The following is a 25,891-nucleotide window of genomic DNA, read 5'->3' on the forward strand; positions in this document are numbered from 1 at the left end:
ATGACAATAACATCATCAGATATGAGATGTATAACTAATTGTATCGCCATGAATCATTCTGACTAAAGGTAGACACTAGTTACAAGCTGAATACAAAGATGTGTTTATCTCTCTATAAGAGATGCATTTTTCAACCAACATTCTGAATCTATATCGGTGTATAGCACAGTGAGGCTGAAGATGTGATTAAATGAAGTCATTGTTACTGGGATAAAATGTTCGGAATGGGTTTCTCGTGCATGAACAACAAATGTATGACGAAGCACCTGGTATCAATAGTTTGTGAGTCACGGAAAATGCTTTGCTTCTCATTGCATTGTGTAGAGTTTGGTGTGCCTGCTGTGTGAGAGGATGCGATCCAGTTGTTTCATTCAGTACATGTCAGGTACGAATGTTGCTTTCATTGTCAGTCTTCTAGACTCAACCACTCCTACCTATCCCCAAACAGCATTTTGTCCCACCCCTCCATTCTCCCCAACCCCAGCACACCATGTCCTCTACCCCAGCACATCACGTCCTCAACCCCAAGCACATCACGTCTTCCACTCCAGCACATCACGTCCTCCATCCCTGCACATCACGTCCTCCATCCCAGCACACCACGTCCTCCATCCCATACACACCACGTCCTCTACCCCAGCACATCACGTCCTCCACCCCATGCACACCACGTCATCCAACCCATACACACCACGTCCTCTACCCCAGCACATCACGTCCTCCATCCCAGCACACCACGTCCTCCATCCCATACACACCACGTCCTCCATCCCATACACACCACGTCCTCCACCCCATACACACCACGTCCTCCACCCCATACACACCACGTCCTCCATCCCATACACACCACGACCTCCACCCCATGCACATCACGTCCTCCACCCCATACACATCACGTCCTCCACCCCATACACACCACGTCCTCCACCCCCAGCATATCACGTGCTTCCGGCAGAGAAGGAGATAATTATCCTTTTCGAGAACAGCTGGTGCCATTACTATTTTCAGTAATCCAGTCATACTTTTCAGCATTTTTTGCCGTTTATTCCCTATCATTAAGTCTGATCATTCTCTGGCGTTGAGGATTTGCTTTTCATACATAACGCCGCACCTTTGGTGATCTTTTTTTTTGATTCTCAGCTGCACCTTAATTGTTATCATGGCGATGTTATGACTTAAAATATGTCGCTAAAGCACTTCAGAGTTACAGTTGCACAGCGAACACAAAACACATACCAGGGAACATCCTCAACTTAATATCCTTGGTATGAAGGTCAATAAAGTATAGGTGCGCCAACCATAGGCCAATGTGTATCTTGAGGACCTTGCAATTGTGTTGTAAATCTGTTGATGTTGATTTATTAGACAGCTATACATGGGGCAGGTGGACAGGGTAGACTTTGACAGCCGCGTGTGGTAATACTGACAATGACAATGACAAATGACAAATTGTTTATTTTTGTCTCATACTCATACTAGTGTCAGTACTATCCGCAATGCGACCCGTGAAGATCCAGGTTAGAATAGGTCTTCAGCAGCCCACGCTTGTCATACGAGGCGCCTATACTTTTCGCAAGACGCGACAGTTGGTCAGGCTCGCAGACTAGGTTGATACATGTCATCGTATCCCAATTGCGTCAACTGTCATTGAATAGTTGATCAAACTATAAATCAAAGAGTCTAAACTTCAGGATTCGGTTTGATGTCGATACAGTACCCCATGAAAAACTCACTGAACAGCTTGAACTCCTTTGTTGACAGAGGCGGTATTCAAACTCGATGCTCGTGTGAAATATATGGACGCCAATGACACATATCACACATGGACCTCAATAACACATATCACATATGGACCCCAAGGACTTTATCACACATGGATCCCAATGACATATATCACATATGGACCCCAATGACATATATCACATATGGACGCCAATGACACATACCACATATGGACCTCCATGACACATATCACATATGGATCCCAATGACATATATCACATATGGACCTCAATAACACATGTCACATATGGATCCCAATGACATATATCACATATGGACCCCAATGACATATATCACACACGGACGTCAATGACATATATCACATATGGACCTCAATAACACATGTCACATATGGATCCCAATGACATATATCACATATGGACCCCAATGACATATATCACACACGGACATCAATGACACATATCACATATGGACCTCAATAACACATATCACATATGGACCCCAATGTTATGTATGACATATGGACCTCAATAACACATATCACATATGGATCCCAATGACATATATCACATATGGACCCCAATGACATATATCACACACGGACGTCAATGACACATATCACATATGGACCTCAATAACACATATCACATATGAACCCCTATGTTATATATGACATATGGACCTCAATAACACATATCACATATGGACCCCAATGTTATATATGACATATGGACCACAATGACATATATCACAGATTGGACCTCAATAACACATATCACATATGGACCCCAATGTTATATATGGCATATGGACCACAATGACATATATCACATATGGATCCCAATGACACAGATCACGTGGATCCCAATGACAAGAACCATAAATTATACCTTTGTTTTACAGAAATACATACCAATTCTTCAGCATTGCCTGCATTTCTTGTCTTGTCTTGTGTACAATTCAGTATGTGAGTCCAGCCCACATCCAGTGACATGACTTCATTCAAAAGCCCTGCAATTTATTTTCTTAACCAAGAACACAAATTTTATATTTGTCCCTGGATCATGTTTTTTCCTTCGGAAATATGCCACTTATAAGCAACATAATTATTCTATAACTGGCACATGCCATTACAACTCTGTGTTAATGTTCTGTATTGCAGCAGTCTGTCGTACCGCCCCAGGATCCCAGGACCCGACAGTGGTGCTCCTGGAAACGGTGCGTGCTTGTCGGACTAGTGGTAACGGTGACAATAGTCCTCCTGTCTGGACTCATAACAGTCGCCGCGCTTCTTCTCTCACGTCAAGCAGGTAAAAGCACATACTATAGTCTGAATATAGAGGGGCAGTGGGGTAGCCTTGTGGTTAAAGCGTTCCTTCGTCACGCCGAAGACCCGGGGTCGAATCACCATATAGGTACAATGCGTGAGGCCCATTTCTTGAGTCCCCCGCCGTGGGATGGCCGGAATACTACTACAAGCGGCGTAAAACCACACTCACTCACTTTATAAAGTGTGGGTGAGTGTGTGAGTTTGGTTTTACGCCGCTTTTAGCAATATTCCAGCAATATCACATTGTACCCATGTCGGGAATCGAACCCGGGTTTTTCTGCGCACTTTATAAAGAGGTTACTAGCCGAAAGTGTCTTTAACTGTAAATACCATATTTTAGGAATGACAATATGAATTATGCTCTAATAATGCAAATTTCTTATATGAGCTATTTTTCAAACGGAAACACAAGAAGATAATGTTTTATCATTTTGATGTCGTCCTTAAGATAACCGCTGTGAGTTTGGTTATATAACCGATAGTTGTGCAGGTCTTGGACGTTCACCACTGTTGTGAAACCCACGATCACGGGTAAGGTGCTAAGAAACTAAGATTCATTATCAAGGTGAATCTCATTCGTGACCAACTCGTGTTATTCCGGGACAAGCCGAACAGCGACTCGTGCCCCTCTCGTGGCCATTTTTGCCACCGGGTTCCGTCTTAGCGCAAACGGCCATACCTAAAACAATTGTCAACTCGTTGCGTAATGGTTCACAAATATTTTCCCAAATATTATATATATTTCAGATGCAATTTAAAACACATCGGGACGTGCGAAATTATACAGTATGATTGAACACATTTAACTGTGTCTTCGGTATATTTTTAGATGCAAGACATATGTAAAATCAAAAATTATTTCTGAGGGATTTTTTGACGAAGAACTTGAAATCATACGCGCATTCTGATTGGTTTGTCGAATTTTCGCACATAACATTCATCGATAGGGAGACGAGTCTTCTTGTAGGTTACAGAAAGGAGCGAGTGGTGACGAATGGGTGAATCTAGGATTCGAACCCACGAATATAACATCATGAGACCTGATACGATAGGGCCATCGTTGTCATTGTTTCTGGATGAACGAAATATGAGGAATTATGGTTTGTGTTTTCAAACGGTATGATCACATTTTGTAGTAGAGTTGTTCTACTGTAAATGAGTATAGGGTTAAGAGCTACATCGTATATTGAGTTACAAATGTATATTAAAGAGGGACCAATATAGGTGTCGAAGTAAAATCGTAATGAATAATCTTACAATGTTTTTAGAAACTGACTATATTCAGCATAGACTCAGGTTTCTAATCCGTGCATGAGTTGAGAGCTGGCACGAAGTCTTTAGCTCAACAGGTGTAAATATTTACTGAAGGATCAATTTCAATTTCTAACATGGATTAAATCAGGTCACTGGATGACTAAAATGCGAACTGAACAAGGCCTCGGGTTGTTTTTAGGGAATTTTTATGTGAAACGTTTACACTGTTTTTTGTTTATGTATCAAAAAACAAAACGACACCTGTATATAGGGCGACATGTCATGTTTTTTTAAGCTTGTAGGATTTGTTTTGTTCAATTTTGATTTTTGTGTGCTCAAACAATTCTCTCTTCCCCAAGATTCAAGAAATCAAATGGTCATTTTGTTGTCAACCATTTTGGCTACCATCTTGGATTTCATAATGGCAAACAAACGTGAACACAAAGCATCTTTGGGTCACGCACTTGCTCATGTATAGTTAGATGTTCTCTTTGAATCGGCCTTTTTCACTCATTGTAACATACTTACAACCTACCCATCTACGAAAATTGATAAAAATGATGTCCGATGCAATTCCCTCTTTTAACTTGTGCCATATGTACCCGTGTTTGTTCAAGTGATCAATTGACTTGTCATTGCATGTGTTTGTGTCGTTAACATGGACTAACACTATCTATTATTCATACACGGAAGTTTTGGGGTGTATTTTCTCCGTTGCTGCAGTTTTACGCCTTTTCCATGTGTGTTTTGATTTCACGAAGTCGTATTTGTATTTGATCCTACATTAACTGATTACACCTTGAAATGGAATAATCTTTATTGGTAAACTACTTCTTCTAATTTTGTCTTGGGCCACAGACATTCTTATAATAAAGCATGATTTTTCCACCAAGATTTCAAGGAGCGTCATACGACTCTAGCTCAGAGGTTGTTTAATCAAGGTTATGACATTCAAGGTCTCAGTAAAGCTTTCAAATGGTTTTATTGTGGACATGTGGAGGACATTCCAAATGTGGCGCATCTTGACAAAAATGATGTCCGATGCAATTCCCTCTTTTAACTTGTGCCATATGTACCCGTGTTTGTTCAAGTGATCAATTGACTTGTCATTGCATGTGTTTGTGACGGGTGCCACGGTTGGGCAGGATAACCTAATCTTTTCGCGAACACCTGGAATCATCACTAAATGATAGTGATTCATAAACACATGTTTATGATATAGTGGCAATCCTACAACAAACCCTGCTTTTAGCAGATATTTCTTATGATTTTGGAAATGTTTTCGTTGTTAATACGTACAACATACGATCAAGTCTCGGAATGTGAAAGTGCTGGTTGTCCACCAATAACATATCATATTTCAACGTTTTCCCATAATTATCAAATTTGACATTTCAATGCTCGATACCCCCTTGCTTTGAATTATCAGACAGTTGAAAATTAAAAGCAGCATTATGTAAAAAAGAAATAATTTCTTTTCTCTCTCTTAAGAACAAACAAGGGGAGATGTTACACTACCAACATCACAACCTATCTTAACTGCAAGTGCAACTACGGATGTTTCAACAATTTCTACTTCCACGACTACTGAAATCTCCAACTCAACTTCAACGGCTTCAACAACGACACAGTCTTCTTTCTCTTCAACGACAACCACGCCTGCGACATCGGAAGGTAAGTGTCTTACTCTGAAGGAAGTATTTACTCAATTTTTATGCCACATTATTGGCGAGAAATAGATACATTCTGACTGGTGCGTTTCACAATACAACAGCATTAAGTCAAGTCGTTAACATGGACTAACACTATCTATTATTCATACACGGAAGTTTTGGGGTGTATTTTCCCCGTTGCTGCAGTTTTTCGCCTTTTCCATGTGTGTATTGATTTCACGAAGTCGTATTTGTATTTGATCCTACATTAACTGATTACACCTTGGAATGGAATAGTCTTTATTGGTAAACTACTTCTTCTAATTTTGTCTTCGGCCACAGACATTCTTATAATAAAGCATGATTTTTCCACCAAGATTTCAAGGAGCGTCATACGACTCTTGCTCAGAGGTTGTTTGATCAAGGTTATGACATTCAAGGTCTCAGTAAAGCTTTCAAATGGTTTTATTGTGGACATGTGGAGGACATTCCAAATGTGGCGCATCTTGACAAAAATGATGTCCGATGCAATTCCCTCTTTTGACTTGTACAATATGTACCCGTGTTTGTTCAAGTGATCAATTGACTTGTCATTGCATGTGTTTGTGACGGGTGCCACGGTTGGGCAGGATAACCTAGTAATCTTTTCGCGAACACCTGGAATCATCACTAAATGATAGTGATTCATAAACACATGTTTATGATATAGTGGCAATACTACAACAAACCCTGCTTTTAGCAGATATTTCTTATGATTTTGAAAATGTTTTCGGCGTTAATACTTACAACATACGATCAAGTCTCGGAATGTGAAAGTGCTAGTTGTCCACCAAAAACATATCATATTTCAACGTTTTCCCATAATTATCAAATTTGACATTTCAATGCTCGATACCCCCTTGCTTTGAATTATCAGACAGTTGAAAATTAAAAGCAGCATTATGTAAAAAAGAAATAATTTCCTTTCTCTCTCTTAAGAACAAACACTACCAACATCACAACCTATCTTAACTGCAAGTGCAACTACGGATGGTTCAACAATTTCTACTTCCACGACTACTGAAATCTCCAACTCAACTTCAACGGCTTCAACAACGACACAGTCTTCTTTCTCTTCAACGACAACCACGCCTGCGACATCGGAAGGTAAGTGTCTTACTCTGAAGGAAGTATTTACTCAATTTTTATGCCACATTATTGGCGAGAAATAGATACATTCTGACTGGTGCGTTTCACAATACAACAGCAAGTCAAGTCAAGTCGTTCACATGGACTAACACTATCAATTATTCATACACGGAAGTTTTGGGGTGTATTTTCCCCGTTGCTGCAGTTTTACGCCTTTTCCATGTGTGTATTGATTTCGAAAATGCATTCTTCGTGAAATCGAAGTCGTATTTGTATTTGATTCTGCATTAACTGATTACACCTTAAAAGGAATAGTCCTTATTGGTAAACTACTTCTTCTAATTTTGTCTTCGGCCACATACATTCTTATAATTATTTTGGATTGTGAAGTGGGAAAAAATCCCATAAGTTATAATTCATGTAGCTCATATAATTCCAAAACATCTATATTTAAAAGAAACATTGTCAGTAATAGGATCACGGTGACAAATAATCCGCTTACACGAGACATTGAAATGAAATTGACGCAGCCAAACTCTATGTGGTGGTTGACAAATATGGACATATATTCCTTTAATACCAAATAAAGAAGTTCATTCCAGAGACAGTTACGTTTCCATTTTCTAAGTTACATTTGAAGTATTCAATAAACAACTTTATCCAATGGTTGTTTTGATCTTGTAGGTTGCATCCGCAAGTGCATTTCGTGCACGTCTTACAACACCCGGTGTCCAGCCAACGGCATGATAGTCGAGGGCGACCCTGGAGAAGTGATCGACTGTCCATGTAATACTGCCTGCTACTCTGACATCCGATACGATGACGGTGAGCATTGTAACATTCGTGATCACTCGTATTATTCCAGGACATACCCGTTACGATCCGGGGTAGAATAGGTCTTCAGCAACCCATGCTTGCCGAAAAAGACGACTATGCTTGTCGTAAGAGGCGACTAACGGGATCGGGTGGTCAGGCTCGCTGACTTGGTTGATGCATGCCATCGGATCCCAATTACGTAGATCGATGTTCATGATGTAAATCACTGGATTGTCTGGTCCAGACTCAATTATTTACAGATCGCCGTCATATAGCTGGAATATTGTTGAGTGCGGCGTCAAACAACAAACAAAACAAACAATCATTCCAGGGCGTGACCATTTTATTAACTTTGTTCCGTCTTCGCGCAAACGGACACAGCGAAAAGACTAGTCCACTTGTTGTACCACATCCGCCTTTGTGTTGTAAGGTTGCGTGGAAATTTGCTAAATTCTAACGAGTTTATCATTTAAAAGTACTTGTTATTCAGCATATATGAACAATTATGACTGTCACTTTGGTGTATTTTTAAATGTAAACTGTAAAACCTTTAAACACTACGGAGAGATTCTTTGACAAAAGCACTAGTCTTATAATCATACACATGTTGTTATTGGTTCCCCGTGTTTTCGCGCATACCATTGAGGTTACAGAGCGGCGCGAGCGGTGAAGAGGTGGAGAAGAGCGGAAGATGTACAGTGAAATCCCGTTACTCAGGATATTACCGTTACCATTAAACTCGTTATATGTACATGTCTGTAAAATATACAGATGTGAATTTCGTCTTAATTGAAACATTGATTGAAACAGACTTATTTCAAGTAATAAACTAATAACCTTGACTTTCAATTCGACAAATACGACCGGAAGCACAGGACATAATCACGCGTTTCGTTTTCTTGCACTGTATATCAGTTTGTCGCTTTTTAATTTTTATTATTACATTAAACTTAAAATGTAAATACTATTGCAGACATTTCAGAATCCTAGCGGATTATCTGTCTGGGTGTATAAATGTTTAGGACTTATACCATTCATGCATCAGGGTAAGAAAATCTGTAATTCTGATTTTCGAGTACGTTATCATATACATGTATATTACCCACTGACTTAAAGAATGAAAATGAAAAAAACACACGAAAACAGTAGAACGAAACTTAGGCGAAGTCAGCCTAAAGATTGGATGACGTAATTCTACAAATTATGTCGTCATGATACCGAACAATGGAACAAATCGACGGCATGTCGTTTCAATTTATGAATCAAAACCGGTAATCGCAGGATGGGATATATAAATATTTGTAATTGTAAGTAAGTTTGGTTTAACGCCGCTTTTAACAGTATTCCAGTTACATCCCTCGTGTCAACTTAATGTGGGAGGAAAGCCCGAAGTGATGCAGGTCTCAGATGTCAACCACTGCGGTGAAACCAACGGGTATGGTGCTGACAAACCTAGAAACATAATCGGGGCGAACCGGGGTTGGAACCCACAATCATAGGTTTCTGGCGTGCCCAAGGGACGCAACTCTGGCGGCGCCTTGGACGATTGGCCCACACGTGCTCCCAAATGCTTTTAAACATTCGAGTCCCATATAGTGCATAATTATGTTTCAGGTTCCTCTGTCCACCGAGGATGCACAGGTGACTATCCCGCGTGGGATGCGGCGTCCTCTGTTAACCTGACCTGCAGAGAAATAGATCGACATTTTCTGTGTTTCTGTTTGGGAGATCGCTGTAACAAGGAAGATATGACGTCACATATTTCCTGAAATGAGTGGATGATTAATGCACATAATGCCATGGATTTGTTATGTTCATCTCATTGTGTGTATGTGTATGTTTCAATGTGTGTGTTCGTTGATTTGATAATCTTCATCAGCTGTACCACTATTCTGATGATTGAGATATTTATTGCCATTTTATCGTTTTGTAACTGCTGTGGGACTGTGGATAACAATGTGCTTCGAAACGATCAGGTCACACCACACACGCAATTTGTGTTGTGTTATCTATTTTCTATACTAATAAGACGCGGCTAAAATAACGTTTACTGTTTTCATTTTTAGTCACCATCTTTCCAATTCACCCATATCGGAAACTGCAATTATTAACAACTATCTTGTTCTTTTTGAGACCCGTGGAGATCCGGGTAGAGAATAAGACTTCAGTAACCCATACTTGCCGTAACAGGCGACGATGGTTGTCGTAAGAGGCGACTAAGGGGATCGGGTGGTCAGGTTCGCTGACTTGGTTGTTTCATGTCATCCTATCCCAATTGCGTAAAATGATGCTCATGATGTCAAGCACTGGATTGTCTGGTCCAGACTTGATTATTTCCAGACCACCGTCATATAGCTGGAATATTAAGTGAGGCGTTAAACAGCAAAGAACGAAAAAACCAACAAATAATTTTGACAGCCCCTTCTCATGACCAGCTTTAACTGACAAATTGCAGAGAATACACTTAACACATGCAATTCACATTCAATAAATATTTTCAGAAGTTTTAAATGGAGAGAACAAGAGTAAAGAGTTTGTTCATCACAATAGGCGTCAGTGAAGTACTTAGCGACCCTGAAGCAGGTCAAGGTCACTTTGAGGATTTATCCCCCCAAGGCGATCCGTGGTTTGGCTCATCGTTCACAGACAAAACACTAGCCTTTTAGAGAAGGATAAAAACACCATATCTCTGACAGATTCTTTGAAGTTTGAATATGACACGAATCATATAGTTTCGGATATAGCCGCGTAACATCTCTTGACCGAAAGTCACGTCTGACTGTCAACTAGCTTTTGGTCATAACAAGTCCTGGTCGGTGGAGTAGTCTTGATACTAAAGAATTTGTCTCGTAACCTCAATTCCCAGGTTCGATTTCCCACGTGGGTAAAATGTGTGATTTTCATGATTTATGTCTCCTGCTGTGATGTGTTTGAATATTGCTAAGAGCGGCGAAAACGTTTTTTCACTCATTCTGTAATTATTTTTCTATATATGATATTTTCACTGATGCCATAATTGTAATTATTTTGACAGCATAATATATATTTTATCATTTATCAATAATTATGTTTTGATTCCATCACTACCATCATGTGAATGTGTGACAGAGGCTCGACTATGGCAATCCTGGTGTCATTGGCGTTTTTATGCACATGTAGCTTTTACAACGAGAATCCATAACACTTTGGTATTGTTTATGTTTTAAAAAGGAATATCATATATGACAAGAATATACGGGCAATAAATATCTGATGTCACATTAAGTTTGATGTAATCTTTTTGGGGTCGCTTTCATTTTGTTTGGTTCTTGTCATGTTACACTAAATAGGCAAGGTATTGTAAATATGGCCTTATGGTAATTGAATAGAAAGTACAATGGCATGCATTTCTATATTTTTAAATAATTGCCACTAATAATTGACATAAATAATAACAACGAGAACGAGAACAACAACAACAACAACAATAATAATACAATAATAATGTACATGACAAAATAAAGTCACCACTGTTGTGTTTCATTACACCTGATTGCCGGAAAATCTATCTATAAAGGTAAAAAGATAAATTAGATAAAAAAAAAACTATAGGGGAATTACACTAACATCATGTCTGGGAAAACTATTTGAAAATGTAATTTTACAACGATTGGAAGAATGGTGTAAGGTACATTGTCCATCTTTTCCAGACCCTCAACAATTAGGATTTCGAAAAGAGCATGGTTCCATCGTGTCTGCCTTTACATTACATGAATGTGTTAATTATTATTTATCCAGGAAATCACCCGTCTATGGAGCCTTCCTGGACAATGAAAAGGCCTTTGATCGTATTTGGCATGCTGGTCTATTTGTAAAACTGTATGACTTAGGCATTAAGGGGAAGATGTGGCATCTTCTCTATCAAAGTTACAGCACTAGTAGTTCATATGTCACCTGTTGGGTGAAATATCACATACTTTTCCTGTTGAGCAGGGTGTCGGGCAAGGACGAGTATTTTCTTCGTGGCTCTTTCTTGTTTATTTTAATGATCTGATCTGTGAACTGAGAAGAAAAGATTGTGGTATTATTGTATACGGACTAAAAGTCCCAGTTGTTATGCTTGCTGATGACACTTCATTAGTCACCGCAACACCTGTAGGTCTACACGTTGCTCTTAACACTGTTACACAGTATGCTTATGATTGGAGATTAACTTACAATGTCACTAAAAGCCAAACTGTTATATTCAGTAGATTGGATTCCCAACATAATCCCTTCAAATTTCAACTGTGTAGTGTTCCTATTAATACATCAGATGTAAACGGAAGGCTCACAGTGAACTCACTCAAATCTGTAGGATTAAAAAGCTATGATCTCCACCCGATTGTATGTGTTAAAATATGGCACCAAATGGTTCTCTCTACTAGCTTCTATGCGTGTGAGCTACTAAGCGGCATATGTGGTAAAGATACGATTCAGATAGAGAAGGTTCAAAGGCACTTTGCCAGAGTGATCCAAGGTCTAGACCAAAAAATCATCAACTGACTCAACCATAGGAAATCTTGGAATGTGGACGCTAACTGGATACAAAGACAAATGCAGGCAACTACTCCTCGGAAGACTGTGTACAAACTCTTCTTCTCTCCTATGAAACATATTACATATTATATGTGCATACTTAGCCTTAGTCAATGCTCATAATATCAAAACTAGCACTAGCATATGTCACACAATGATATTAACTGCTGGTAAACATAACCTTTAAAATGTCATTTTGAACTTTATCTGTACTGGAATATCTACTTGTAAAAAGAATGGAAAAGAATTGTAGGTGATGCAATATCCTCATACGAAGAAGGTAGGTGGAAACTCAGACTGTCACTGAGAGAGGATCTGGTCTGATACAGGTCAGTCCCCTCTAAACTTAAACTACATGTATTATGGAAACTAGCACTAACTTATCCTCATCTTAGGTATTGCATCCAATATTCCCTTAAGATAGCTTCCCGATCCATTACATCACGCGAATGTTCTAAATGTGGCAGACATGCCTATGATTATGACAAACATGTACTTCTACACTGTGAATATTTTATAAAGGATCGAAATAAATTCTTGTCCACGCTCATTGACAAACTGGATATCGAAAGTTATGTTCAAAATGAACTTCTGGAAGAGAATGATATGCTCGCACTATTCTGAGGCTCAGTGAACATACAGTCTGGAATAATGAACCAGTGTACATGGGAAAACATATAATTAATATTCTGTGAATATGTCTTAAATTTCAGAAATGTATTAGATTAACCCCAAACTAATAATGTATCGTAATAGAGCTCACTTGTGTACAAAGTTAACGACGAAAATATATATATATATGTGTGTGTGTGTGTGTGTGTGTGTGTGTGTGTGTGTGTGTAAGTGTATATATATATATATATATATATATATATATATATATATATATATATATATATATATATATATGTATTTTATGTGTTAATAATGCACCCATTTATATAAATACTAGCACAATACATTTGCTCTGAGAATATCAGAGATTTGTAAATCTTCGGGTGTAACTTCTGGAGGAAATAAAGGAACCCAGTATTTCATAATGTACATGACAAAATAAAGTCACCATCATTACACGTGATTGACAGAAATAGGTAATTAAAAAGTCCAAATCTAATACGGCGCCTGGGCCTAATGGTATTCGAAACCGGTTTTGGAAACTGTCCAAACACAATTACTTCACTGTATAAATTATCTTGTGGATACAGGGGATGTTCCTCCATGGTTCTGCAAAGGTCAAACAATACTTCTCCCAAAGAAAGGTGATTTGACTGATCCCAAAAACTTCCGCCCTATTACTTGTCTAAATACAGAATACAAAATATTTACAGGGTGTCTCACACATATTGTGTCATCATACAGCGCACCCAATGACATTATTTACTTGGAGCAGAAAGGAGCTAGAAAGGGATGTTGGGGTTGTAAGGGTCAACTTCTAGTTCGGAAAATGATCCTTGAAGAGGCTAAAACTTACCACCGTAACCTCTCAAAGTGTTGGATAGACTACAGAAAAGCTTATGATTCTGTACCACACAAATGGATTTTAAGGTCACTGGAATGTATTGACTTCCCCGAGCGACTACTTGTTTTACTCAAGTCTTTAATGAATTGCTGGTCCACTCAACTTGCGATGTATTCGCAGGGGCAGTTGGTGACTTCGGAACCCATTTCTATCAGAAGAGGAATATTTCAGGGCGTTTCTTTTAGCCCTTTGCTTTTCTGTTTGTCACTAAATCCTTTAAGCTTTTTGCTCAGCAAAGATGAAGGTTATCACCCGGGACCTCCTAAGCACAGATCCCCAACACCCCTCACTCACCTCATTTACATGGATGACCTTGAACGTATTGCCAATGGAGGATCTACACTCATAAAACAGATTCTGCTTGTCGAGTTTTTTTCTAATGATATCAGCATGTCCTTTGGACTTGACAAATGCAACATTCTTCATTTGAAACGTGGCAAGGTAGAAGAGGGAGGATCAGTCAGTTTACTTGGAGGAGGAGTTATTGACCATCTTGTGGAAGGTCAGGCCTATACGTACTAAGAGAGGCAGATTAGGGACAAACTCCAGAATGCCCATATCAAGGGCGAACTTCGGGCAGAGTACAAATGTAGACTTAAGAAAATCTGGAGTTCAGAGCTGAACGCTCGCAATAAAGTCAAAGCCACAAATACGTATGCTGTGCCCGTCCTTTCGTATTCTTTTGGTGTTGTTGATTGGACGAAACAAGAAATTCAAGGTATTGACATCCTCACATGAAGAATCATGTCAGACAATAGATCCCACCACCTCTCTCTTCCCTCAATCATTTATACTTACCAATTATGATGGGAGGGTGTGGTTTGATTAATGTGGAGGCTCTTCGTGATGGAATTGTTTTGTGCACTTTTACACACATCTATTTGTCTGATGATCCTCTTGTGAAGCATGTCAATACTCATGATGAAAACAAGGTTTTCTAAAACGAGCCAAGGATGTGGGACATAATCTCAATGTCGGTGTTGATTTTGTTGATGGTTCTGTACTGCTGGACGGTACGGAAATGAATGGCAACCAAACGAAGTGCCATATCAAATCGGCCCACACTCAGTTTTTAAAGGAGAGGCTATCTGAACGCCCACTGCATCGAGTTTATGTGCAGGGTGTTGAGAAGATCAGCAATCCTGCAGAATCCTTCGCTTGGATGAAGTCGTCTGGCCTGAAAAGTGAAACAGAAGGCTTTCTGTTTGCTGCTCAGGACCAGTCACTTCCAACTCGAAACCGTCAATGTGTGATTTTGCATCAAAATGTGAATATGAAATGTGGATTATGCAATGAATTTAATGAGACTGTCCAACACATTGTGAGTGGATGCCCAGCTTTGGCACAAACGCAGTATCTTAAGCCACATGATGGGGTGGCTCGTTCATTTTATTACCGTCTTCGGAATGATTGTGGTTTTGACACAGAGGTCCATCCATGGTACGACTCTGAACATGTAGAGGGCGTCATGAAAAATTATAAATACAAAATCCTTTGGAATAGGCCCGTATACAACATCAGACATATCCAGGCCAACAAACCTGATCTTGTCCTTTTTTTGATAAATCCAGTGAAATCATTTATATCTTTTAATTTAATTTTCTTTCCCTTTTGACAGTAATGTGATTGACACGATTCAGGAAAAACGTGGCAAATATGCAGACCTCGCTTTCTAAATGTCACTCTTGCATCCCAAGTACCATGTTGTCCGACTCCCCATAGTTCTCGGTGCCTCAGGTTTGGTACCTCCCAATCTGTTGACCGACATTGGGAGAGTATCCGGGTTTCCTACCAGGAATACAGTCCTTCTGACAATCTGGGTAATGCAGAAGGCTGCAGTGTTGGGGAGTCTGCACATTCTCCGAAAAGTTCTGGGTGTGTTTGACTAGGCAGCGCTTTCTGGGAGACGTCCCATTCGCTGTCTGGGCTGCGTGTAGAGGGGGCAAGGAGCCTGAGCTGACGAAGTCGTATTTGTATTTGATCCTACATTAACTGATTACACCTTGGAATGGAATAGTCTTTATTGGTAAACTACTTCTTCTAATTTTGTCTTGGGCCACAGACATTCTTATACTAAAGCATGATTTTTCCACCAAGATTTCAAGGAGCGTCATACGACTCTTGCTCAGAGGTTGTTTAATCAAGGTTATGACATTCAAGGTCTCAGTAAAGCTTTCAAATGGTTTTATTGTGGACATGTGGAGGACATTCCAAATGTGGCGCATCTAGACAAAAATGATGTCCGATGCAATTCCCTCTTTTGACTTGTGCCATATGTACCCGTGTTTGTTCAAGTGATCAATTGACTTGTCATTGCATGTGTTTGTGACAAGTGCCACCGGTGGGGCAGGATAACCTAATCTTTTCGCGAACACCTGGAATCATCACTAAATGATAGTGATTCATAAACACATGTTTATGATATAGTGGCAATCCTACAACAAACCCTGCTTTTAGCAGATATTTCTTATGATTTTGGAAATGTTTTCGTTGTTAATACGTACAACATACGATCAAGTCTCGGAATGTGAAAGTGCTGGTTGTCCACCAATAACATATCATATTTCAACGTTTTCCCATAATTATCAAATTTGACATTTCAATGCTCGATACCCCCTTGCTTTGAATTATCAGACAGTTGAAAATTAAAAGCAGCATTATGTAAAAAAGAAATAATTTCTTTTCTCTCTCTTAAGAACAAACAAGGGGAGATGTTACACTACCAACATCACAACCTACATTCACTGCAAGTGCAACTACGGATGTTTCAACAATTTCTACTTCCACGACTACTGAAATCTCCAACTTAACTTCAACGGCTTCAACAACGACACAGTCTTCTTTCTCTTCAACGACAACCACGCCTGCGACATCGGAAGGTAAGTGTCTTACTCTGAAGGAAGCATTTACTCAATTTTTATGCCACATTATTGGCGAGAAATAGATACATTCTGACTGGTGCGTTTCACAATACAACAGCAAGTCAAGTCAAGTCGTTAACATGGACTAACACTATCAATTATTCATACACGGAAGTTTCGGGGTGTATTTTCCCCGTTGCTGCAGTTTTACGCCTTTTCCATGTGTGTATTGATTTCGAAAATGCATTCTTCGTGAAATCGAAGTCGTATTTGTATTTGATTCTGCATTAACTGATTACACCTTAAAAGGAATAGTCCTTATTGGTAAACTACTTCTTCTAATTTTGTCTTGGGCCACAGACATTCTTATAATTATTTTGGATTTTGAAGTGGGAAAAAATCCCTTAAGTTATAATTCATGTAGCTCATATAATTCCAAAACATCTATATTTAAAAGAAACATTGTCAGTAATAGGATCACGGTGAAAAACATTTGAAATACTCCCTTACCTTTAAGTTTGTAACTTTTACTAGACTGAATGATTTTTGAAGAAATCATACATCGTCCAAACATAACATTGGTAAATGTTCTATTGCCTGTTATTGGACAAATAATCCGCTTACACGAGACATTGAAATGAAATTGACGCAGCCAAACTCTATGTGGTGGTTGACAAATATGGACATATATTCCTTTAATACCAAATAAAGAAGTTCATTCCAGAGACAGTTACGTTTCCATTTTCAAAGTTACATTTGAAGTATTAAATAAACAACTTTATCCAATGGTTGTTTTAATCTTGTAGGTTGCATCCGCAAGTGCATTTCGTGCACGTCTCACAACACCCGGTGTCCAGCCAACGGCATGATAGTCGAGGGCGACCCTGGAGAAGTGATCGACTGTCCATGTAATACTGCCTGCTACTCTGACATCCGATACGATGACGGTGAGCATTGTAACATTCGTGACCACTCGTATTATTCCAGGACATACCCGTGAAGATCCGGGGTAGAATAGGTCTTCAGCAACCCATGCTTGCCGAAAAAGACGACTATGCTTGTCGTAAGAGGCGACTAACGGGATCGGGTGGTCAGGCTAGCTGTCTTGGTTGATGCATGCCATCAGATCCCAATCACGTAGATCGATGTTCATGATGTAAATCACTGGATTGTCTGGTCCAGACTCAATTATTAACAGATCACCGTCATATAGCTGGAATATTGTTGAGTGCGGCGTCAAACAACAAACAAAACAAACAATCATTCCAGGACGTGACCATTTTATTAACTTTGTTCCGTCTTCGCGCAAACGGACACAGCGAAAAGACTAGTCCACTTGTTGTACCACATCCGCCTTTGTGTTGTAAGGTTGCGTGGAAACTTGCTAAATTCTAACGAGTTTATCATTTAAAAGTACTTGTTATTCAGCATATATGAACAATTATGACTGTCACTTTGGTGTATTTTAAAATGTAAACTGTAAAACCTTTAAACACTACGGAGAGATTCTTTGACAAAAGCACTAGTCTTATAATCAAACACGTTGTTATTGGTTGCCCGTGTTTTCGCGCATACCATTGAGGTTACAGAGCGGCGCGAGCGGTGAAGAGGTGGAGAAGAGCGGAAGATGTACAGTGAAATCCCGTTACTCAGGATATTACCGTTACCATTAAACTCGTTATATGTACATGTCTGTAAAATATACAGATGTGAATTTCGTCTTAATTGAAACATTGATTGAAACAGACTTATTTCAAGTAATAAACTAATAACCTTGACTTTCAATTCGACAAATACGACCGGAAGCACAGGACATAATCACGCGTTTCGTTTTCTTGCACTGTATATCAGTTTGTCGCTTTTTAATTTTTATTATTACATTAAACTTAAAATGTAAATACTATTGCAGACATTTCAGAATCCTAGCGGATTATCTGTCTGGGTGTATAAATGTTTAGGACTTATACCAGGGTAAGAAAATCTGTAATTCCGATTTTCGAGTACGTTATCATATACATGTATAGTACCCACTGACTTAAAGAATGAAAATGAAAAAACACACGAAAACAGTAGAACGAAACTTAGGCGAAGTCAGCCTAAAGATTGGATGACGTAATTCTACAAATTATGTCGTCATGATACCGAACAATGGAACAAATCGACGGCATGTCGTTTCAATTTATGAATCAAAACCGGTAATCGCAGAATGGGATATATAAATATTTTTAATTGTAAGTAAGTTTGGTTTAACGCCGCTTTCAACGGTATTCCAGTTACAACCCTCGTGTCAACTTAATGTGGGAGGAAAGCCCGAAGTGATGCAGGTCTCAGATGTCAACCACTGCGGTGAAATCAACTAGTATGGTGCTGACAAACCTAGAAACATAATCGGGGCGAACCGGGGTTGGAACCCTTAATCATAGGTTTCTGGCGTACCCAAGGGACGCAACTCTCGCGGCGCCTTGGACGATTGGCCCACACGTGCTCCCAAATGCTTTTAAACATTCGAGTCCCATATAGTGCATAATTATGTTTCAGGTTCCTCTGTCCACCGAGGATGCACAGGTGACTATCCCGCGTGGGATGCGGCGTCCTCTGTTAACCTGACCTGCAGAGAAATAGATCGACATTTTCTGTGTTTCTGTTTGGGAGATCGCTGTAACAAGGAAGATATGACGTCACATATTTCCTGAAATGAGTGGATGATTAATGCACATAATGCCATGGATTTGTTATGTTCATCTCATTGTGTGTATGTGTATGTTTCAATGTGTGTGTTCGTTGATTTGATAATCTTCATCAGCTGTACCACTATTCTGATGATTGAGATATTTATTGCCATTTTATCGTTTTGTAACTGCTGTGGGACTGTGGATAACAATGTGCTTCGAAACGATCAGGTCACACCACACACGCAATTTGTGTTGTGTTATCTATTTTCTATACTAATAAGATGCTGCTAAAATAACGTTTACTGTTTTCATTTTTAGTCACCCTCTTTCCAATTCATCTATATCGGAATCGACGATTATTAACAACTATCTTGTTCTTTTTGAGACCCGTGGAGATCCGGGTAGAGAATAAGACTTCAGTAACCCATACTTGCCGTAACAAGCGACAATGGTTGTCGTAAGAGGCGACTAAGGGGATCGGGTGGTCAGGTTCGCTGATTTGGTTGTTTCATGTCATCCTATCCCAATTGCGTAAAATGATGCTCATGATGTCAAGCACTGGATTGTCTGGTCCAGACTTGATTATTTCCAGACCACCGTCATATAGCTGGAATATTGAGTGAGGCGTTAAACAACAAAGAACGAAAAAACCAACAAATAATTTTGACAGCCCCTTCTCATGATCAGCTTTAACTGACAAATTGCAGAGAATACACTTAACACATGCAATTTACATTCATTAAGTTTTAAATGGAGAGAACAAGAGTAAAGGGTGTATTCATCACAATAGGCCTCAGTGCAGTATTTGGCGACCCTGGAGCAGGTCAAGGTCACTTTGAGGATTTATCCCCCCAAGGCGATCCGTTGTGGAAACAACTAACATTGTTCGGCTCATCATTCACAGACAAAACATTAGCCTTTCGGAGAAGGATAAAAACATCATATCTCTGATAGGTTCTTTGTAGTATGAATATGACACGAACCATACAGTATCGCATATGGCCGCGTAACATCTGTTGACCGAAAGTCACGTGAGACTGTCAACTTACTAGCCTTTGGTCATAACAAGTCCTGGGGCCACTTGCACAAAACGATCTTAGCTCTAAGACTATTGTAAGCCTATGTTAAAGTATGGGAGTTAAGATCATCTTAGCGCTAAGATCGCTTTGTGCAAGTGGGCCCTGGTCGGTGGAATAGCCTTGATACTAAAGAATTTTTCTCGTAACGTCGATTCCCAGGTTCGATTTCCCACGTGGGTAAAATGTGTGATTCCCATGATTTATGTCTCCTGCTGGAATATTGCTAAGAGCGTTTTTTTTCACTTTCTGCAATTATTTTACTATGTGTGATTTTTTCGCTGATGCCATGATTGTTATAATCTTGACAGCATAATATATATTTTATCATTTATTAATAACTGTATTTTGATTCCATCATTACCATCATTTATCTGTAAATATGTGACCGAGGCTCGACTATGGCAATACTGGTGTCATTGGCGTATGTATTCAATGTAACATTTACAACGAGAATCCATTACACTTTGGTATTGTTTATGTTTTTAAAAGGGATATCAGACATGACAAGAATATACGGGCAATAAATATGTGATGTCACATTGAGTTTGATTTCATCTTTTTTTGGTCGCTTTCATTTTGTTTGGTTCTTGTCATGTTACAGTAAATAGGCAAGGCATTGTAAATATGGCCTTATGGTAATTAAATAGAAAGTACATGCATTTCTATATTTTTAAATAATTGCCACTAATAATTGACATTAATAATAACAACAAGAACGAGAACAAGAACAACAACAATAATAATAATACAATAATAATGTACATGACAAAATAAAGTCACCACTGTTGTGTTTCATTACACCTGATTGCCGGAAAATCTATCTATAAAGGTAAAAAGATAAATTATATAAAAAAAAAACTATAGGGGAATTACACTAACATCATGTCTGGGAAAACTATTTGAAAATGTAATTTTACAACGATTGGAAGAATGGTGTAAGGTACATTGTCCATCTTTTCCAGACCCTCAACAATTCGGATTTCGAAAAGAGCATGGTTCCATCGTGTCTGCCTTTACATTACATGTATGTGTTAATTATTATTTATCCAGGAAATCACCCGTCCATGGAGCCTTCCTGGACAATGAAAAGGCCTTTGATCGTATTTGGCATGCTGGTCTATTTGTAAAACTGTATGACTTAGGCATTAAGGGGAAGATGTGGCATCTTCTCTATCAAAGTTACAGCACTAGTAGTTCATATGTCACCTGCTGTGGTGAAATATCACATACTTTTCCTGTTGAGCAGGGTGTCGGGCAAGGACGAGTATTTTCTTCGTGGCTCTTTCTTGTTTGTGTTAATGATCTGATCTGTGAACTGAGAAGAAAAGATTGTGGTATTATTGTATGCGGACTAAAAGTCCCAGTTGTTATGCTTGCTGATGACACTACATTAGTCACCGCCTCACCTGTAGGTCTATACGTTGCTCTTAACACTGTTACACAGTATGCTTATGATTGGAGATTAACTTACAATGTCACTAAAAGCCAAACTGTTATATTCAGTAGATTGGATTCCCAACATAATCCCTTCAAATTTCAACTGTGTAGTGTTCCTATTAATACATCAGATTGTGTAACAAATGGGGGAGTCATTCTAAACACAAAACTGACATGTACAAATATGATAGTGCGATATTGCGAAAAAACGCAAGGCTCACAGTGAACTCACTCAAATCTGTAGGATTAAATAGCTATGATCTCCACCCGATTGTATGTGTTAAAATATGGCACCAAATGGTTCTCTCTACTAGCTTCTATGCGTGTGAGCTGCTAAGCGGCATATGTGGTAAAGATACGATTCAGATAGAGAAGGTTCAAAGGCACTTTGCCAGAGTGATCCACGGTCTAGACCAAAAAATCATCAACTGACTCAACCATAGGAAATCTTGGAATGTGGACGCTGACTGGATACATAGACAAATGCAGGCAACTTCTCCTCGGAAGACTGTGTACAAACTCTTCTTCTCTCCTATGAAACATATTACATATTATATGTGCATACTTAGCCTTAGTCAATGCTCATAATATCAAAACTAGCACTAGCATATGTCACACAATGATATTAACTGCTGGTAAACATAACCTTAAAAATGTCATTTTGAACTTTATCTGTACTGGAATATTTACTTGTAAAAAGAATGGAGAAGAGTTGTAGGTGATGCAATATCCTCATATGAAGAAGGTAGGTGGAAACTCAGACTGTCATTGGGAGAAGATCTGGTCCGATACAGGTCAGTCCCCTCTAAACTAAAACTACATGTATTATGGAAACTAGCACTAACTTATCCTCATCTTAGGTATTGCATCCAATATTCCCTTAAGATAGCTTCCCGATCCATTACATCACGCGAATGTTCTAAATGTGGCAGACATGCCTATGATTATGACAGACATGTACTTCTACACTGTGAATATTTTATAAAGGATCGAAATAAATTCTTGTCCACGCTCATTGACAAACTGAAATGTATTAGATTAACCCCAAACTAATAATGTATCGTAATAGAGCTCACTTGTGTACAAAGTTAACGACGAAAATATATATATATATATGTGTGTGTGTGTGTGTGTGTGTGTGTGTGTGTGTGTGTGTGTGTGTGTGTGTGTGTGTGTGTGTGTGTGTATATATGTATATGTATTTTATGTGTTAATAATGCACCCATTTATATAAATACTAGCACAATGCATTTGCTCTGAGAATATCAGAGATTTGTAAATCTTCGGATGTAACTTCTTGAGGAAATAAAGGAATCCATTCATTAATAATGTACATGACAAAATAAAGTCACCATTGTTGTGTCTCATTACACGTGATTGACTGAAATAGGTAAAAAGTCCAAATCTAATACGGCGCCTGGGCCTAATGGAATTCGAAACCGGTTTTGGAAACTGCCTAAACACCATTACTTCACTGTATAAATTATCTTGTGGATACAGGGGATGTTCCTCCATGGTTCTGCAAAGGTCAAACAATACTTCTCCCAAAGAAAGGTGATTTGACTGATCCAAAAAACTTCCGCCCTATAACTTGTCTAAATACAAAATACAAAATATTTACAGGGTGTCTCACACATATTGTGCCATCATACAGCGCACCCAATGTCATTATTTACATGGAGCAGAAAGGAGCTAGAAAGGGAAGTTGGGGTTGTAAGGGTCAACTACTAGTTCAGAAAATGATCCTTGAAGAGGTTAAAACTTACCACCGTAACCTCTCAAAGTGTTGGATAGACTACAGAAAAGCTTATGATTCTGTACCTCACGAATGTATTTTGAAGTCTCAGAATGACCTCCCCGAGCGACTACTTGTTTTACTCAAGTCTTTAATGAATCGCTGGTCCACTCAACTTGCGATGTATTCGCAGGGGCAGGTGGTGACTTCGGAACCCATTTCTATCAGAAGAGGGATATTTCAGGGCGATTCTTATAGCCCCTTTGCTTTTCTGTTTGTCACTAAATCCTTTAAGCATTTTGCTCAGCAAAGATGAAGGTTATCACCCGGGACCTCCTAAGCACAGATCCCCAACACCCCTGGCCGCCTTTACATGGATGACCTTGAACGTATTGCCAATGGAGGATCTACACTAAAAAAACAGATTCTGCTTGTCGAGTCCTTTTCTAATGATATCGGCATGTCCTTTGGACTTGACAAATGCAACATTCTTCATTTGAAACGTGGCAAGGTAGAAGAGGGAGGATCAGTCAGTCTACATGGAGGAGGAGTTATTGACCATCTTGTAGAAGCTCAGGCCTATACGTACTTAGGGATGAGGATTAGGGACAAACTCCAGAGTTCAGAGCTGAACGCTCGCAATAAAGTCAAAGCCACAAATACGTATGCTGCGCCCGTCCTTTCGTATTCTTTTGGTGTTGTTGATCGGACCAAACAAGAAATTGAGGGTATTGACACCCTCACACGAAGAATCATGTCAGACAATAGATCCCACCACCCTCGCTCTTCCCTCAATCACTTATATTTACCAATTATGAGGGGTGGACGTGGTTTGATTAATGTGGAGGCTCTTCATAATGGACGGTACAGAAATGAATGTCAACCGAGCGACGTGCCATGTCAAATCGGCCCAGACTCAGTTTTTAAAGGAGAGGCTTTCTACACGAGCACTGCATCGAGTTTATGTGCAGTGTGTTGAGAAGATCAGCAATCCTGCAGAGTCCTTCGCTCGGATGAAGTCGTCTGGCCTGAAAAGTGAATCAGAAGGCTTTCTGTTTGCTGCTCGGGACCAGTCACTTCCCACACGAAACCGTCAATGTGTGATTTTGCATCAAAATGTGAATATGAAATGTACATTATGCAATGAATTTAATGAGACTGTCCAACACATTGTGAGTGGATGCCCAGCTTTGGCACAAACACAGAATCTTAAGCGACATGTTGGAGTTGCTCGATCATTTTATTACCGTCTTCGCAATGCTTGTGGTTTTGACACAGAGGTCCATCCATGGCACGACCCTGAGTATGTAGAGGGCGTCATGGAAAATGATAAATACAAAATCCTTTGGAATAGGCCCGTATACAGCCTCAGACATATCCAGGCCAACAAACCTGATCTTGTCCTTTTTGATAGATCCAATGAAATCATTTATTTCTTTGAATTTTCTGTCCCTTTTGACAGTGATGTGATTGACAATATTGAGGAAAAACATTGCAAATATGCAGACCTCGCTTTCGAAATGTCACGCTTGCATCCCAAGTACCAAGTTGTCCGACTCCCCATTGTTCTCGGTGCCTTAGGTTTGGTACCTCCAAATCTGTTGACTGACATTGGGAGAGTACCCGTTGCTCCTACCAGGAAAACAGCCCTTCTGACAATCTTGGTAATGCAGAAGGCTGCAGTGTTGGGGAGTCTTCACATTCTCCGAAAAGTTCTGGGCGTGTTTGACTAGGCAGCGCTTCCTGGGAGAAGTCCCCATTCGCTGTCTGGGCTGCGTGCAGAGGGGGCAAGGGCCCTGAGCTGATGATGAGCCTAACCAGCCTGACTGTGCCAGGGTCACCCAAACCCTCTTTGCTGCATTTAAAAAAAATTTAATCGGAAAATAATAATAAATATATAATAATAATAATATCTGAAAGAGTTCGTTCTAGATCTTACCATGGCATGTACATGGCATGCGACTACAAGAGCATTCTTAAGCTTGAGCTTAGTCCTACACACACCTTTACCTTAAGTGGATATTGGTTGAATTGTGTCATCCAGCTCAGCCACGACAGACAAGTGACTGGCTAAACTGTAACACCCATGCTAGGACACACCGATG

At 39.5% G+C, this 25,891-nt stretch overlaps 1 protein-coding gene across 3 annotated transcripts in view; it reads left to right on the plus strand.

The window, feature by feature from the left end:
• LOC124148270 (A-agglutinin anchorage subunit-like) overlaps positions 1-19,952 on the plus strand; it is a 21,644-nt gene extending 1,692 nt beyond the window's left edge. The window contains exons 2-7 of one of the 3 annotated variants that reach the window (XM_046519275.2): positions 2,909-3,056; positions 5,822-6,004; positions 6,961-7,128; positions 16,699-16,881; positions 17,670-17,810; positions 19,402-19,952. In XM_046519275.2, the coding sequence (XP_046375231.2) occupies positions 2,909-3,056; positions 5,822-6,004; positions 6,961-7,128; positions 16,699-16,881; positions 17,670-17,810; positions 19,402-19,556 (978 nt within the window). In that variant the 3' untranslated portion in view covers positions 19,557-19,952. Of the gene's footprint in view, positions 1-2,908; positions 3,057-5,821; positions 6,005-6,960; positions 7,129-7,794; positions 7,936-9,540; positions 10,175-16,698; positions 16,882-17,669; positions 17,811-19,401 lie in introns of those variants that run through there. The other 2 variants (XM_046519277.2, XM_046519276.2) reach the window with 2 other exon arrangements.
• The last annotated feature ends 5,939 nt before the right edge of the window (positions 19,953-25,891 follow it).

This window comes from Haliotis rufescens, unplaced genomic scaffold (assembly GCF_023055435.1).
Source record: "Haliotis rufescens isolate VD_foot unplaced genomic scaffold, xgHalRufe1.0.p SCAF_19, whole genome shotgun sequence".
NCBI lineage: Eukaryota > Metazoa > Mollusca > Gastropoda > Lepetellida > Haliotidae > Haliotis > Haliotis rufescens.